We start from the raw sequence: 13104 nt of genomic DNA, 5'->3' as shown, positions 1-13104 counted from the left end.
TTCATCTCTTTATGGGAATTCATATGTTCTTTTTAATGGAGTAAACAAATGTTAGATTTTTCTAAACTGTTCCTTTCACATTTTTAAAATTAGAAATGGAATAATCTCTAGAAGCAAAACCTCCAGAACCTGCAAACTAAAGCTGATTTCTAAGTTTCACTGACCCATCTGGTTCCCAATACTATTTGAAACAGTATTTCAGTTTCCTCATTGGGAATTTTGATTTGAACTGATTTCTGAAAGTTACTTTGCAAGTTTGAAATACTGTTTTTGTCTAGAGTAAAAAATTAGAGCTAGTGATAGAGGGTCTCTCCCCACTAGTGATGGAAGTGAGCTACTGCACTCATGCCTCCTTCAATAATTAGAATTGCCTCAGCATAGTACATTTTATTCGTACAGTTTTGTGATTTTTTTTGCTAAAACACTGAGACTCACTGGTTTACTTGGCAGTTTCAGTGTGGTGATTGCTCTGTCTCTGCCTGTGTGCACTTCCAATTAGATCTGCACTCTTCTAGAGACAATTTACATACTCAAAGTGAAAACCATGTGAAATAGCATTTAAATAATATGGTAGTCGTATCCTGTGCAAAGAAAAAATTAATCAGAGACCAAGTAATTTATGATACTGCAGATGCATGTTTGTTAATTGCACATGCAGGCTACACACAGTGCTCTCTGTCTTCTCTCCTAAGCACTCCTGATACTGTGAACACCTCTGGGTTTACCTTGTGATTTCTCTGCACTCCAGTTTGTAAATCCCCTGCAAGTGTGATCACATTTCGTTCCGGTGATATTTCACCACCATGTCATGGAAAGTTTATTAACCCCCTAGGTCTCTGGAGCTATATCTTTGTTTCTTCATCTCTGTTGCATTTGAAGGATGCAGCAAAATATTTCTGGTTTTAATGATAGCTGCTGTAATAATTCTTTTTATTTCCAAATTTGCAATTAAAAAAAAACCTTAAATTGCCTTTGTTTCTCTGTCTGGGGGCAGAGAGATATTAAAGGCCATACAGCTGCTGAGTCAATGAGATTTGCCAGGGTTTTATGCTGTAGAAAATATCCTATAGGCTAATGAAGTTAAGAGGAAAACTTGAGACTAAATGAAATGCTGACAGACTGAAAAATAAGAGATTGTGTAAAACAACAGTTTGAGCAAGAAGCACCCAGATATTCTGCAGCCCTTTTGGGAAACCCATCCACTTTTGCCTTCCATTCCACAACAGTTTTGTCCAATTTAAGGATCCAAGAAGCTGATTTGCCCTTTTTTTTTTTTCTCTCAGTAGGAATTAATTTAAATTTATCGCTAAATCTGAGGCTAAGGAGTTTGGATTTGAGGGAGAAGGTAGCCCTCATCTCTCAGAAAACCAGCTGACAGCAATATGACCTTTTTTTATAGTTTAGCTGTGGAACCTCTGTATATAAATTTCAAAGTACATCACCTGTAAATATACTTTGATTTAGAAAGTATAAAATGTCAAGATTGCTTTTTATAAAACACAGCAACACAGAAATAAGACTTGTTTGAGCACTCCCAAGTATAAATGTAAAAAACCATAAATATTGAAACATATAAAAGCAGATACAGAAATCGTGTATCAGTGACAAATACCTAATAGATTTTTGAAGTACAGGGATGGATTTAACTGTTACAATGTATGGGATTATTTCATATAAATTGTCGTATACATCTGTCTTAGAGATAAGGTCTGGCTATTCTTAAAGTAGTCTTTAATTGCATTTTCTTTGTATTGTTTATGAATCATGTCTTCATGTTTTCTTGTCTGTTTTTGTTGTTGTTTTTCCCTTGCTTTTGTTTTCAGTCTTATCCTATGGTACTTCAGTATCGACCTAGAATTGACTTCGGTTAGACCAAAGGGCCAGATCCCACTGAGATGAATCCTGCACTATTTGTTTACCCATCGACAGATTGCACAATGAATGGATGTGCCTGGATTGGGGGGACACAGCCAGAATTTCAGCATGCAAATAAGGACATTGTCTTTCTTAAAATTGTCAGTTGCATCTCTGTTGTTTCTATTAGAGCAAGCCAAGTGCCATTCTGCTACTGAAATGTGCATAAGATATTTGTGTATCTTAAGAGTGTGCTGCAAATCATAGCCAAAATCATGAAGTGTACAGTCAAGACTCAAAAACTATGGAATATTTTTGCTTGCGTGTTAGAAAATTTTTCTGGTCCTAATATTGATTACACTAGCAAAATGGCAGAGTGCTCATTCATGTGGTGTTGCAGTTTCACACACTTAACTATTTTACTGAATATTGTTGTTTAAATCATAGAGTACTGTACAAATAACTAAGGATTATACCTTGACAATATTTTGTATAGAAAATATATTTAGAAAAGTGGTGATTGGGCCACTACCTTTTCCTTGATAAGGTTCTCATGGGTCCAGGTATAGCTCACTCATGAGTGTGCAACAGTCCTTTTGCAGTGAATGAAGATTAATTACACTGAACAAGAGATGTAGAACATGATAATTCAAAATAGTAATTTTAAATCTTCTAAATTGCTAATATTGCTTAAAAGCATTGCAGCCTTTCTGATTGCACTTTCTGATGGTTTCCCTAAAGTTTGAAATATGGGATACTAGCTATTTTTGGAAAACTGGCTTCTGGTCAGATTACATTTCTTCTAATAAAACCTCCATAAAAATGAATCTAAAATAATATAAATGTATATGGAACAAATAAATTCCACTACAAAATTATGACCAAGGCAAAATTTTACATAATTATTACTTTTCATAGTAAACATTTCCTTTTAAGATTGAATAGAGGTGTATAATACGCTAAGACAAAAATAATATATAGCTTTAATTACATACTGTATCTCTTGTGACTATCTGGAGTTTAGAATTCATTACAGAAATTTTCATTAGTTAAAGTAATGTCATAAAGCTATTTCCATAAAATTAGAGGTAATGCAATACTGAAGATAAGCAGTCTGACCAAAATAATTGTTCAGGTCATCTTTTTTTTCGTAAGACCTGGTAGTGCTGGATAAAAAGTGATTGTTGCCTTAAGTATTGCAAGCATAATGGTTCTATTATGGGATGCTGAGGTTTTTGGTAATGTTGCAGGGAGCATAGCAATGCGTATGTTTTCTGTCTTCCGTTGTCTTTGCTTAAAAGTCAGTTGAGTTTTTCTGATCAGATTCTCTGGAGATACTTATAGTTCAGTCTCATTACGTAATTTCTATTTAGTACATGCCTGCTAGTGTTGTAGATATCTATTTACTTTCTTTATGCCTTTTGCATACAGCAAAAAGGAATCAAATCAATTTTTCACAAGCTGCTGTAGAGTGAACTGATCATTCTTAGATAGACAAAGTGAAAATTCTTTCTTGGGATCAAATATAAAAGATAGATGCAAGGCTGTAATTCATTTGTAAGTTTATGTTCATGTACAATAGTATGTTCTTAGGAGGAATAAGCATGTTGTGGATTAAATCTGGCCCCTTTCGTGTTGTTAGGAGTTCTAACATTGATGACTCGAGGAATCCCATGTAGTTGGGTTGAATTCTACCACTGCACTCCAAAGCCCGTATGACATGCAGAAATCAAGATGCTGTCGGTAGCAGTCTGTTTAGGAACCCTGCCATTGCAGGTCAAGGTTGCACATATTGTGCAGATGCCAGTGGAACTGGGGAAGAAAAATGTTTAGGAAGAAGCTGCTGCCCCTTTCTGCAGGCACAGCATGCTGGCCGATACAGGCACTGGTTTGCCCAGAAACGAGCAGGGGTGCACGTGCTGGCTGCAGGGAGCAGACATCCTTCTGCCCACCCAGTCTGTGATGCGCTACTTGACAGAAGGAAGATACTCCCGGTAGGGAGGGCCCTTCTCTGCAGAGTCTCTAGGGAAAAAATAGATTCTTTGTATATATAGAGGTCCTCCTCACGGAGCAGCTTGGAAGAGCAGAGCATGCTTTCTGATTGAAAAATCATTCTTCTCTTTAGTATATACAGTTGTTTTGTACAGTAGAAATAGGACATTATTTGTAAATATTTACATGCACACACAAATTACACCTTACAGTTTTTATATATTTCACGTGTTTTTATACCAGAATTTTCACTGTAGATTTGCTTGACATAAAATACCTGTTTCAGTTTATCACAAAACTAATGCTAGGATGCTTAAGGATAATTTCTGCCTGGTTCAGGGCACAATTTTTTTCTCAACAATTGTGTTTGCTGTTTTGACAAATTTGAACAGACTTGTTTTAAAAAGACAGGAACATGTAAGTTTTAATCCATCCACCCAACAGGACCCTTGGAACAGCACTATTTTGCATTGGCTTTGGAATTGCAACTAATAGAAGCTTTCTTTGACTGTTTGATAACTTCCTGTATTCATAATTTAGAGAACCGTGAATTTTCACAATCAGAGTTGGACATTGCTTTCGACTCCTGGTATTTTCTTGATTACAGAAGGCAGATCTTCATTTTAAGCATGGAAAATACTGATAGATCTGAACCAACGTTCCCAGCTGCGAATGGTGGCATTAAATGCATATGAACTAACCACCTACACTTTATGCATTTCTGATTTGATGGCACGGTGCCTGAGTGCTGCTATAGTTTAATAGTTTTTGTAAAAGTGAAGTGCCAGTGAAATACATATCTTAACTGGGCAGCTTGTGTAACACAGGCATTGCCTTCTTTACAGGAAATTTCTCTCTCATATAGTACATATGTGCCATGTCTCTACAGATATGCATATTTAATTCATTTGTGCCAATTAAGAGTATCTGAGCACCATAGGAATATGATAATGCGTCTGCAGATTCCTGTGTGCCAAAGATGGGGTAAAGTGAAATGAGTACCTAAGCATTCCCTTCAGACTGCACCATATGCCATGCTAGAGCAGATGCCTGGATAGTCACACTTTCTGAGCATTTCCATGACAAAGTGTCACCACTGCATGCTTGTAAAGCATAGGAATATAAAATAAGTGTTGCTGCCACTGTGTTTCTATGACTTTCCCATATTAGCAGTATCTAACTGCAGAGGGACCTAAAAAATTCTGCACTACTACCTAACCTTGCTGTCTCTTATTTAGCACATTTGGTGCTGCTTGGGTTTTTTTCCCTAGAAGTGAAAAACTCATTAATGAAAATCATAAACAACCTTTTGTTGGGCATAGCTGGTTGCTGCATTTATCTGGTAACAAGCCGTAAGCTAGAATTTAGAAACAAGATCCTGCAATATCTCAAACAATATGGAATTAGATGATTAATCAAAAAATGTATCTTCCATGATGCATTACTACACTCCTGGTAGCTAAGGGCCTAGTCCTATGAAGGATTTTTTTTAATGAAATACCAAGTAAGATTGCTACAATGACTGAAGTGACTCATCACTATAGTAGGTATTGTTCACATGAAAGCTTTGGGGATTTGGGTCCTAGGAGTATGCAGTGCTAGAAGTATATTGTGCATAGTCAGCTAGCTTGCAGTTACACAGAAAAAAATTATAGAAGTATAATCTTTACTGAAAACGTTACACAATGTGAAGTGCCTGATTACTAATACAGAATACCTTTTAAGCCCATTATTTGCATTTGACAGGGTAATATTTGCATCTGTATTTTATCTGTGGTCTTAATATTTTCAGCAAGAATATATCATAAACATACTGTATTGAGAAGCTTTCATGAGTAAAAAGGATAAAAAGAAATGTGTTCTTTTAGATAATTTAAATTAAAACCACCCTATCTCAGTAGAAATTACATTAAAATAAGTACTTTTATGTTGAAAATGTTCCATTTTCTGCATGAGGAACCCTTTAATTCTGGATCTTGGTCTTTTTTTCTCCATAGGTTTCAGCAATTTGACTTGACTTTTCTGCTGTTATCACAAACAGTTCTAGTGTATCTGCAGGAGAAAAGAGATTGATCCTATTCCATTTAGATATAAGCTAGGCTCTTACTGCAGACAAAGTAGCGGTCCCGAGTTTCATCTCATCTCTCCCATGTATAGCTGTTATACATGACTTTGTGAGAGAAGCAAAAATTTTTCCTTCTCTGATGCTTTCTCAAATAACAAAACAGGCCATAGCATAGTCCTTTTAATTGAACTAATCACTGAGTTGTATTGTTTGTGGGTTTTTTTACATTTTCATATAACTGAAGACAAGGGGCATTTATTCACTCCCCCCAAAACAATCATTCTTGAGAGGACTTGCAGCAAAAGGCATAGCATCCAGCTCAGCCAGATACTATGCCTGGTAGAAATACTAGAGAAAACAGGTAAGCTGTTCAAAACCAGTCTTAAGTCTCAAAATAAATAGACTGGGAATTGATTATAGAGGGGCTGCATAAAATACTGGTTAATAACATTCACTGATCAAAGTCAATTTTGTCCTGGAAAACTGCAAAGACAATTAAGATTTAACATCCTTATCCAAGAGTTTGGTCCAGTTTCTTCTCTTAATCTGGCGGATTTAAGGCATCTCTTTGCTTCCTACAAAAATGCATGTATCATGCTGCATATTCCACTCTCATTTTACTTCATGCTTTGTTATCTTATTATTTTTCTCAGTTAAAATATCTCAACAGGCACCCTCGCTCCTGTAATTAATTCTAAGTTCTTGCACATCTTTTGGCCATTCCTGTACCCCACCCCATTTCCTACCCGAAAGTCAAAACATTAGGACTTAAAAAGGTAAAATTGCACATGAGGTATCAGCTGACAGGTTTCATGAATCAGGAAGCTCTCATGGATTTCAGCAAAGTTTTCACAGTTCTGCATTTTCAATCCTTTGTAGCCAGTTTGAGCAAGGTCATGCTTCCACAAGGGTTTCAGCTGAAGGCACTTCTTTGAGGGGGGATTGTAGTCTACTGGAGTGTGTTCCAGGATGAATTCCAAGACACCCAAGGGATTGATTGACCTGAAGGAAATGTGAAAGCTTCCAACTGAACATTTACCTCTAATTTTGGCACATAGGGGTTGTCTGACCTTCAGACCTCAGCTGAAACATCCATTGCAGGAATGTCCTTCAAATGATGATCTTGTAATGTTAATATATTTTTCTTCATAGGAAGATCTACCTGTTGATTTTCTTTTCTACCTACTGTCTACACTGTCTGTAGGTCAGATTAAAACCTTAGATTCCAGAATAGGAAATTGATTAATTAATGAATTCCTGACAGATTCTTCCATCTAAGGCATGTGCCATAAATCTTTTGCATTCAGGTTGCTTTCCACTAAAGCTGAGTAAGGATGTTGTTTCATTCTCTAGTAAGCAATTTAGGTCTCTATAATTCTGGAGGAGCTTTATACATGAATAGAAATGTCCAGGTTATCTTTTGTATTTGCAGAAGGAGACCAAGTTCTGTAAGCTCTGGATGGAGGAGAAATTCTGGAATGAAAGATGTCTATAAGTGATAGTTTTTTGCTGTTACATTAATTTTAACCAAAAGTAGGCATTGGTTTGACTTTTCATGTTTTTCTGAACCATTAGGTACTTTTCTTTGAAGTAACTTTTACGTGTATTTTTAGGAACTGTTTCTAACATGGTTGACAGTTGACAGGATGAGGTGAACAGAAGTAGCTACTGTGCATTTTCCTTTTTCCTCATGACAGTGAGTGTAAAGCGAAGTAAGAGTTGAGAGAAGGTTACTATACAATATACAAAGTGGCTGCACAGTAAAATGTTTTTGCTGCTACTTAGCATACTGAGGGTTTTATTACAAATGAAGTTGTAATGAAGATGTTTATTGTCAAAGTGCAAGTCACATATTTTATGATGTATTCTACTCTTAAAATTCAGTTTTGTATTATATTGAGTATAGTAGATATTGTTCCTGTTGTCTCCTGAATTTTGATGTGGTAAAATGAAACATGCTCCATTTTTACTGAAAAATATCACATACTAGTTGATTTAAAATTAGTCTTTGTTGTCAGATATTTAGTTTGTTCATAAAAACTTAGTTTTTTTAAAAAATAAACTATTTTTATGGATAATCTGATTGCCTAATAGTTTTAAGGGACCTATTTAATACCAAAGGTAACGCCACCCAGAAATGGACTTGGAATATGACATTGACACTTTTCTGCAGTGCCTGAGGGGTCAAGAGGTACACCTGGAGTCAATCAAGCAGAACTGAACCAGTGGTAGTTGTCTGTGTCACCAAGCTAAAGGGTTAGGCACACCTTGCAGTTTCCAAAACAAATCAGAAAAGGAAAAAAACAACAGGAATATAGCATAAAGTTTGAGTTAACGGACATAGAGTAGCTCTGAGTCCTAGCTCACGTTCCTGAAGAAAAGCACAAAGGCTTGCATTTACTGATGTGTCTGCTATACCTGGCCTGTGAACTAACAAAAAACTCAGTATGCTGTCAATCCTGTAAACCTTCCAAAGCACAAAATAGTCACCAAGCTACTTTCGGGGTTTCTAGTTGTAGTTCAGTGATATTTTGGAGGGTGGAAAGGACAGATTTGGAGGATAATGAGAAGATATTAAGTATGTTTTACAGATTTTTATAGCTATTTTTTTAGCAAATGGCATTGCTGTCCTTGACATAAGACCATTGATTAACAAGAAGTAATTATTTTACTTGTTCAGTATAAAACAGAGAGAATAAAAAAATCCAAATTATCTTGATTTCCTTTTCCAGGATAGTGATTAACTAAACTGGAAAGTAATAGGTCAATTTAATTATTTTGCTGGCTGAAAGATTTCATTCTAAATACTTACTGAACATATTTTTTTTTTCTCAATTAGAAGCTTCTTAGCATCAACATGAAGCAATGCATCATTTTTTCCCTTATTGCAGACTTAACTATTGAAAGGAAAGTATTTTGCATTTTTTTAATTAATGCGAAGCCTGAATTGTTGGATGTTCCAGGCTACTGAATAGATGATATAGTTACTCTCAATGGATTTTTTTGGGTGTTGGGGCCTAAGTGTCCTTATATAAGCTGTGATCCAAGTTAAAAGAAAGGAGCCTATGGTGAGCAGTAATAATGTTCTAATGCTTCCTTGCATTTGATCAATAGTTACCAGTTTTTAATAAAGCAGCCCTCACAGTACTTAGGAGCTCATAGAACACATTGTGATCTTAAGTTGCTAATTTGTTTTAAAATATAAAATGTTTTAAGCTTTTTGTCAAAAGTGATAACATCCTATTACAAATAAACCTTTTTGTGGTTGTAAAATTTAGCTTATAAATCATTCAAATTGAAGTGAAAAAAACACAGGTCATTGTTAATGACAGTCTATCCTACTATTAAGAATATATGTATTTTTGTAAAGGAAAAGCACTTGTAGATATTTAATCAGTCCAATATCTATCTATGTTAATGTTTTGGGAAAAAAAAAGAAAACAAAATGCTGCTTAGAGAGTCACTTACATATTTTTATTTTTTGTGCTCAAATGCATTTTCTGATGATTTATGGAATGTTTATTCTGTGTGAAGCTGTATAGTTAGTACAGCTGGGCTAAATGCATTTCTCACCTTAATCAGTTGTATCTGATTATGATAATATATTCTGTGTCCAATCAGAAAGCAATGGCAGAACACAGGCTGGTGGTGCTGTTTTTCATCTTCGATATTAGCTTCATCCTGCCTTATAACTTTTCTACTTCGTAATAAGTATAAAAAATGCTAACCATTTTTTGTGGTGCATGTGTTTCAAAGGACATTTCAGGGTATATCTGGTTGTTTAGTTGAATCTTACTATGCTTACTAACATTTTTATAAGATGACAGAATTTTACGTAAAGTATTTAACTAATAGTCCCCTGGATGAAAAAGTATGCAAGATTAGTCAAGTTTAATACTTACCGTCCTTCAAAGGAAACTGCTGCTAGGTATATGTGTGGAACATGATTGCATCACTAAAGTTTCTGAGAATTTGTACAAATACTATTTTTTAAATTCAGAATCATTCACTTCTTGTAATATTTTGCAGCTATTTGAAACCTTACTTTCAACTGTATTTTGATTCATCATAATGCATTAACACAGTTTCAGGGAAGAAAAAAAAAGAGTAAATAATTTTATTAAAGAATGGCAACCATATTTGTTTGTAGTTATTAGTGTCTAATCCAAAATCTCTTTGCTCATTTCAGTGGGATTCTACAGGGATCTACTCCATGGGTCTGATGCTCAGTTAAGTTCTTCAGCTTGACCTCAGTGGAGTGACTTTCCATAATTATCCTTGTAGCTGAGACTTGAAATGAGCCAGACTTCCCACTTCCTCACTTAATTTCCTTTCATGGGTGACTAATATTGTTTAAATTTACTCTTATCATATTAACCTTCTCATAAGTAAGTTCTGCAATAATGAGTGTGTACACTAGCAGTAGAATTCATTGGTAGGAACTCAACTGAGTAAATACTTGTGTCCTTGACTAATTTGGGGAGAATTTGACTCAGATTATGAACACTTGAAATGGCATTCTCTCATTTACGTTCATGCTTCACAAAGATCTGCAGTTGATCAGGATTTGATGTGTTTTATTACATGAACATTGTCCATTTTTATAATTTTTGTTAAGAGCTAATTTCTGTAGGAATTCATTAGGGTCAACATCTCAGGGTCCACAAAGTAGCAGTTTAAAATCCATTTGATCTGAGTGCAATATCAGTACTGCAGGCTTGTATCTTTTGAAGAACCAAATATGTTGTGTTTTTAAGTACCTTAAAAAGCACTGTAAATTTCACCCAGTTCTACGAAAGGAATGTGGGGAGTTTTTTAATCTAGAATCTGAGTGTGGCCCTAAAAAAAATGAGACACTTATAACTGAATCAGCACTAGTGATCAATTTTACATTTAGGAAGGGGAAGTGCTGGTACTTGGGGTTTTTTGGCAAAACCCCATGGTCGTGCCTGTTGATGTAGAGTGAAGCCTGTTCAAATCTGCATCAACATTTGTAAGTAAGATTTATTTTGAAACCACAGCTGATGCAAACCCTGTAAATGGGCCTCTAGAATCTTGTGGATAAATGTATCAGGTATGTGATGATATTTCTAACAGTGAACTACCTGTATGGCTCAGTACTGGTGATGTTAAATTACGTGTTTCATGCTAATGTCAAGAAGGTTTACAGCACCTTTATAGTGGTTGATAACAAATGACAATTTGGCTTGACCTGTATGCTGCAAGATGCCTCTAGCCCAGTTGGATTAATTTTATGAAAAATCTAGATGAGCAAGAAGTATAACTAATCTGCTTACTAGCACTGAATTGCTCCTTTCTCAAAGCAATAAATATATTCATGTTGTAACATCTGTTGTGCAGCCTACAATACGAGTTGTTTTGTTGCATTGTTTCTATATAATTTATTTTGTGCAATAAAAAAATCTCTGGTTTTATCTGACTTCTCTCTAGTTTGTAATAATATTTGATATATCTTAATCGTGCAAGCATATTGTCAACTCACAGAAATGCAAGTAGAAAACACTATGCAGTAATATTATGCATTATAGAAAAAACAGAAGGTACTCACAAGGCCTGATTTTGTTCTAGTTAATGTCATGGAGTGCTACCATTATTTTTCAAGGGTGCAGAGTTCTGCTTAACGTTGAAGTTGTTGGACTTGGCACCCCATTTGTGAAATATAACCGGGTGGGTTACAGTGTGACTGTGTGCTTGAGGCTTTTTTAAAAAAAAAAAATCCCGTAGAGCTTCTGCAAGTTTATGTTTTAACCTAATTTCACTGCTTTTTGTTCTCTCCCTTTTTGATGTTTTTCTGAGTTAATATGGTTTCAGTAGTATTTATTATTCTATGCACTTACCTTTATTAAATTGTTGAGTTGTTTTAACTCTAAGGTAGTGTAAAATAAATGTGCATGCAAATTGGAAGCTAGGGGATGCCATTACAACTGAGCCGTTGGTGTGAAGTAATGTTATTCATACTATATACTGAGTTACTGCAAAGAAAAACAGCGGAGAGAGCCCTGTTATTCAAGAGAACTTGCACCTTTTGTCTGAGATGCTCCTACAAAACTGCAATACCACCACACGAGCTCTGAGATGTGGCTCAGATTTGGAAATAACAGAAAGGATTGCTGATTGAACTCAAATGATCTGAGACAAAGAACATTTTGTATCCTCTTGTAAAATCCTTCTACATGTTAGCAGAAAAAAACCCAATCGCTTGTGAGCACAAAATGTGAAGGTATGTGTAGCACATTGCAATTAATGCATACGATTAAATAGGATTTGTTAGTTACATTGCAATTGGCTGTTAACAGGCTAAGAGCAGCTGTGGCACTACTGGCTGCTCTGTAACCTGTGCAGATGAAGCACTGCAGCATCAATGGCTTTCTCTGAACCTTTTTCACATGGGATATTTGACCTCCAGATTTGTCAAAGGTCATAAACTAATACTTTCCCTTCTTCTAAAAGTGTTCTCGAGATTTAAGGTCACTCAGTGAAAAAACCCTCCAACTTTACATGATGTCATTACATTCTTTATTTAATAGAAATTGAATTGTATGTAAGTGCAAAATTCTGCTCCTAAATAGGGAACAAATTTCCTCAAGCAAGATTTCCATTTAAAATGCGGTGATTAAATTATTGTAAATAATTACTTTGTTTCAGGTAGCTAAAAAGAGAATCATTGTGGGGGGGGAACCCTATGCATAAGAATAGTAACGAATGCCTGATAAGTCATAAAGCTGGATTATGTTTTATTGAAGGAGGAAGGTAGGTGGTATACAAACAGCTGTTTACATCAGGGTGTAGCACATGAATTTCCCTGATAGAACTGTGATTCACATTGCTTTCTACCCTAATTATTCTTTCCTCTTTTATTCTAGAGGAGAAAATGCAATGCAACGTCATTATAGGCAAGAGTAATGTTTTTCAGAAGAAAAATGCTTTAGTAATTTAGGTTTCATTAAAGCAACAGAAATTTGCTGGCAGTATGTAATATGAGCACCTCATTCCAGTGGCACACTTCCAGCATCTTCATTTGGAAAGAAGACTGCTGCATTCATAATTCATAAAAGCATTGGCATCTATCCCATTAAACTCACACAGGAAAAGAAAACATTCTTATATGCAAAACCACCCTCTCTGTTCTAAAGTATTTATAGGTAATGTTCTGTCCTTTCCTGTAGTACACA

At 35.4% G+C, this 13104-nt stretch overlaps 1 protein-coding gene across 4 annotated transcripts in view; it reads left to right on the top strand.

The window, feature by feature from the left end:
* Window positions 1-11351, top strand: part of PCGF5 (polycomb group ring finger 5) — a 65919-nt gene extending 54568 nt beyond the window's left edge. For all 4 annotated transcript variants that reach the window (XM_048310629.1, XM_048310632.1, XM_048310630.1 and 1 more), the window contains one exon: window positions 1824-11351. In XM_048310629.1, coding sequence (XP_048166586.1) covers window positions 1824-1871 — 48 coding nt within the window. In that variant the 3' untranslated portion in view covers window positions 1872-11351. The remainder of the gene's footprint in view (window positions 1-1823) is intronic.
* Window positions 11352-13104: the final 1753 nt, after the last annotated feature.

Source organism: Corvus hawaiiensis, chromosome 8, assembly GCF_020740725.1.
Source record: "Corvus hawaiiensis isolate bCorHaw1 chromosome 8, bCorHaw1.pri.cur, whole genome shotgun sequence".
Taxonomy (NCBI): domain Eukaryota; kingdom Metazoa; phylum Chordata; class Aves; order Passeriformes; family Corvidae; genus Corvus; species Corvus hawaiiensis.
Note: the sequence above shows the minus strand (reverse complement) of the source record. Positions and strands in the feature narration are given on the sequence as shown.